Source organism: Capsicum annuum, chromosome 8 (genome assembly GCF_002878395.1).
Source record: "Capsicum annuum cultivar UCD-10X-F1 chromosome 8, UCD10Xv1.1, whole genome shotgun sequence".
NCBI classification, from domain to species: Eukaryota; Viridiplantae; Streptophyta; class Magnoliopsida; order Solanales; family Solanaceae; genus Capsicum; species Capsicum annuum.
In genome coordinates, this window is record NC_061118.1 from 159,194,023 (window position 1) to 159,199,124 (window position 5,102).

Genomic DNA, 5,102 nt, shown 5'->3' on the forward strand with positions numbered 1-5,102 from the left:
CTTTCTTTTTTCCAATTTGATAAAGAGATTAAATTTAGTGAAATTTCTTCGTAGAGTTGAAGATTAAATTAATTAATCTTTACTATATAGACGTTATTGACAGAACATCACGACTCAAATGCTTAAAAATTGACCATTAATTAAGACTAACCGGTAATATTATTGGAGGAAGCTTAATCCAAACTTTGTTCAAACAAATTTCATGTATAAATAGGCATGCCTCTCTTTATCATATTTCTCACAGCAAACAAATTGTTTCAATACACAGTTTTAACTAATTAATGATGGCTCTCAAGTCCTTTGCATTAATCATTGCCATATTTGCTGTGGTGACTTCAATAAGTCATGCATCTGATCCTAGTCCTTTGCAAGATTTTTGTGTTGCTATTAATGACACCATGGCTCATGGTAAACCCACATTATAATTTGATAGTTTCACTTGTAGCTTTTGCATACTTCATGCCAGTTTCATTTGTTTTTTACACTACCATAGTATTTATTGTTACTTTTACTTTCTATTTGTGATTTCTACACAGTTCTCGTGAATGGGAAATTTCGCAAGAATCCAGAGCATGTCGCTGCTGATGACTTCTTTAGCTCAGGTCTAAACATACCAGGGAATACTTCAAATCAACTTGGATTTGCTGTAACAGGACTCAACGTTAACAACTTCCCAGGACTCAATACTCTGGGCATTTCATTTGCTCGTTTCGATTATGCACCATATGGTCTGGATCCACCTCATACTAACCCTCGAGGAAGTGAGATTCTTGTCGTAGTTGAGGGCATGCTCTACGTTGGATTTGTCACTTCGACTTCTGGTCCAAATATGAGAAATAGACTGTTTACCAAGATTCTACATCCTGGAGATGTGTTTGTTTTCCCAGTGGGACTCATTCATTTTCAGCTCAATGTGGGAAAGGAGGCTAAGGCTGTTGCATTTACTGCATTCAGTAGTCAAAATCCAGGGTACAACATTGTTGCAAATACATTATTTGGTTCACACCCACCAATCAATGATGATATTCTAGCAAAAGCATTCCAAGTCGACGAGAAAATTGTGGATTATATCCGGTCACAATTTGAGTGGGACAACAACTAGATTAGTATAAGCCATATAAGAATAACTATAACTATATATATATATATATATATATATATATATATTACATATATACACATATGGTGTTGTTATTTGTGCATGGAATTTGAGAAATCATAAATAAATCTCATGATCTAGTCTTTTGAACTAGGTTCATTAATCTTTGTATTGAGATGTACGAAACGAGGTTTCCTCACGGTTTGTTTTAGTAAAATTACAGTGTGTTGTGTGTTATATATGGTAATGTTCTCGAAACTATAAAAGCATCACAACATCCTTAGTATTTGCGATATTATGCTCTACAATTATAATTGGCATGCTTATGATAAACAAATTAGATATTTCTTGAGATAAAAGAGTTGCAAAGAGCAGTAGTGTAGTAATTCAGAATATGAATCATAAATTCATACTCAAAACAAGAAAGAAAAGATAGAAGAAGAAGAATCAGAAGAATAAGAGAGGAAGAAGAAGCAAGTTGAAATGCAACTTAATAATGGAAGTTGTTGATTTTATTCATAAGAAGTGTATTTGATGTGATACATTAGCTTCTATATATAGATAACAGAATGTGATGCTCTTCCTCATAAAGTTAGTTAGCTTTCTAACAAACTCTAACAGTGCCAACTTCCTTACTAACTTTAACAATATTAACTAACTTAGTGAAAACAGATTAACTAACTCTATGAAACTTAGTTTATACTTTAACACTCCCCTCAAGCTAGGTGGGGTGAAATATGTCTAGTATACCTAGCTTGGACTTCAAGTATTCATGTTGGACCCTTGTAAGACCCTTGGTGAGGATATCAGCTAGCTGATCAGTAGTGACAATGTAGTGAGTAGTGACAAGTCCTTGTTGAATTCTCTCTCTTATGAAATGGCAGTCAATCTCTATATGTTTTGTCCTTTCATGATAAACAGGGTTTGTTGCTATCTGCCATGCTGACCTGCTATCACTAAACACCTTCACTGGTTGAACAATTTCCTCTCTAATTTCCTTTAATAATCCTAACAACCAAGTTAACTCTGCAATGGTAGAAGCCATGCTTCTATATTCTGGTTTTGCTGAACTCCTTGACACCACAACCTGTTTCTTTGATTTCCAGGAGACAAGTGAGTTCCCAAACTTGATCATGAAGTCAGTGACTGACCTCCTAGTGTTTGAACATGCTTCCCAATCTACATCACAGTATGCAGTAACCTCATTTTTGTGACTACTTGATAACAAAAGTCCTTGTCCAGGTTGTTGTTTAATATACCTTACAATCCTCAAAGCAGCCTCCATGTGTGACACTTTAGGAGCCTGTAGGAACTGGCTTAGTGTTTGTACAACAAAGGAGATATCAGATCTTGTTACTGTCAAGTATAGTAGTTTTCCTACAAGTCTTTGATAGGCATTTTGATCAGCTGGAGGGTCTTCTTTTGTATCATAATTATCTCTTGTACACTCATCATATTGTCTTGTAGTGAGTTTTGTGTTTGTGTCAACTGGTGTGATAGTAGGTTTTGCTCTTTCTAGTCCTGTTTCAGCTATTAACTCTAATGCATATTTTCTCTGATGCATAGTAATTCCTGACTTAGATCTTGCGAACCCAATTCCAAGGAAATATTTGAGTTCTCCTAAATCTTTCATCTTGAAAGCACACTGCAAAGCTTCTTTGGTTTGCTGTATCAGTTCCAGACTATCCCCAGTTATAAGCATGTCATCCACATACACTAAGATTAGAGTGACTCCTTGATCTGAATCTTTGACAAACAAGGAGTGATCAAACTGACTTTGAGCAAAACCAAACCTAGATAGTGCTTCTGTAAGCTTGGTGTTCCATTGTCTAGGTGCTTGTTTCAATCCATACAAGGATTTGACTAGTCTACATACCATGTTTTCCCCTTGATTAGTGAATCCTTGTGGTAGTTGCATATAGATCTCATCATTGAGATCACCCTGAAGAAAGGCATTATATACATCCATTTGATTTATATGCCATTGTTTTGCTGCAGCTAGTAATAAAACTGTTATCATTTTAACCACTGGAGAGAAGGTTTCTTTAAAATCAATCCCCTTCCTTTGACTATATCCTTTGGCGACAGGTCTAGCCTTAAACCTTTCAACCTCACCATTTGCTTTAAACTTCACTTTGTACATCCATTTACAACCTATGACAGACTTTCTTGGAGGTATTTGAACAACTTCCCAAGTGTTGTTGTTTTCCAGTGCTGTGATCTCTTCCCTCATAGCTTGTATCCATCTTGGATCTTTGCTAGCTTCATTATATGAAGTAGGGTCTATAACAGAAGAGAAAATAGTAAGATAAGATTGATAGGATGTAGATAAGCCAACATAATATATATTTGTTGAGTCCATATAAAGGTTCCTGATGGATATTTAGAGACACAAAGTCCTTTAACCAAATAGGAGGTTGTTTTTCTCTAGAGGATCTTCTAGATACAATATGTGTTGGTGGTGGAACAACCACTGGTGTTGGAATTGCAGGCTCTTGTCCCTATTGTTGAGGTTGAGTTACAGCTCCAGGCTCATGCATAGGCACTTAATGGTGTTGTGGTGCTTGTAGAAGTTCGTTGTTCACTGCTGAATTATTAGACTGTTGACCATTGTTTGTTTGATGAAATGAAATAGCTGAGCCATCTGACCATTCCTCTAAATGAATAGAGTTTCTTGAAAAAAGAGAAATGTTTGTAGATGATTGAGAAGCAAAGGGAAACATGTTTTCTTTAAATATGACATCCCTGTTGATAAAGAAGTTATTAGTTTGTAAATCATAAAGATAGTAACCTTTTTGAACCTCTAAATATCCCATATGAACAGCAGGTTTAGACCTAGATTCTAGTTTATCAGATTGAGTTACATCTTTAGCAAAGAATAAGCATCCTATAATTCTTAGGTGATTAATAGAAGGCTTTCGATTGTAGAATACTTCATAGGCAGACTTATTGGACAGAGTTGCACTGGGTAGTCTGTTGATTAGGTAACTTGCAGCTAAAATACAAAGTCCCCAAAACTTTATAGGTATATGAGCTTGCATCCTTATAGCTCTTGTTATTTTAAGTATATGTCTATGCTTTCTCTCAGCAACTCCATTTTACTGAGGAGTATAAGCACAAGACCTTTGATGAACCATACCTAGTTCACTAAACAAATTTTGACATAGTTTGTTAGTGAATTCTGACCCATTATCAGATCTAATAATTCTTATGGTTTTATCAAACTGTGTTTTGACATGCATAAAAAACTGTTTTAATATGAGATACACATCAGTTTTTTGTCTAAGCAAAAATAACCAAGTAAATCGAGAGAAATCATCTACTAAGGTAAGAAAATATTTGTGTCCATCATGAGTAGGGGTTTTGTAAGGACCCATATGTCTACATGAGTCATATCCAACACAGCTTGAGTCTTAATACTACTTGAAGGAAAAACATTTCTAGTTTGTTTAGCACACGGACAGATAGAACAATCATGAATAGACTCAGTAATAACTTATAGACTACTTGGAGAAAACAATTTATGTAAAGCTATAGAGGAACTATGTCCAAATCTTTTGTGCCAAAGATAGAAATCTAGTTTGGCAGTGTCATACTTTGGTGTAGCAAGACTAGTGTTGTTGTTGCCTTCTTCCTTTCTTTTAGTCGATAGCTTGTTCATTAACACATATAATCCATCATCAAGCTTACCAATCTCCTTCACCCTCCCAGTGAAGAGATCCTGAAATATACAAAAGTCAGGGAAAAAGAAAGCAACACACTGTAATTCTCTTGTTAGTTTGGCTACTGACAGTAAATTATATTTAAACTAAGGCACAAAGAAGACATTAGATATTGTGCTCCTATATGATATTGAGCTATTACCAGTATGTGTGACCAAGGAAATGTCACCATTAGGTAAGTATACCTTTTTGCTATATCAGACTTCTTGATAGAAGTTTTATCTAATAGATCAAGATCAGAAGCCATGTGATTTGTGGCTCCTGTATCTATGATCCATTCA

General features: G+C 35.2%; 1 protein-coding gene across 1 annotated transcript; it reads left to right on the forward strand.

Moving 5' to 3' along the window:
* The first annotated feature begins 236 nt into the window (after nt 1-236).
* Nucleotides 237-1,255, forward strand: LOC107879844 (germin-like protein subfamily 1 member 16). The gene is made up of 2 exons (XM_016726783.2): nt 237-408; nt 537-1,255. Exons 1-2 carry the CDS (start codon nt 282-284, stop codon nt 1,100-1,102), a joined length of 693 nt encoding a protein of 230 aa, XP_016582269.1. The 5' UTR covers nt 237-281; the 3' UTR covers nt 1,103-1,255.
* The last annotated feature ends 3,847 nt before the right edge of the window (nt 1,256-5,102 follow it).

Excerpts from the sequence above, each read along its gene's own strand:
- LOC107879844 (XM_016726783.2), top strand. The coding sequence starts at position 282 with ATGATGGCTCTCAAGTCCTTTGCATTAATCATTGCCATATTTGCTGTG. Across the intron at positions 409-536 it reads TAATGACACCATGGCTCATG|TTCTCGTGAATGGGAAATTT; the intron begins GTAAACCCACAT and ends ATTTCTACACAG.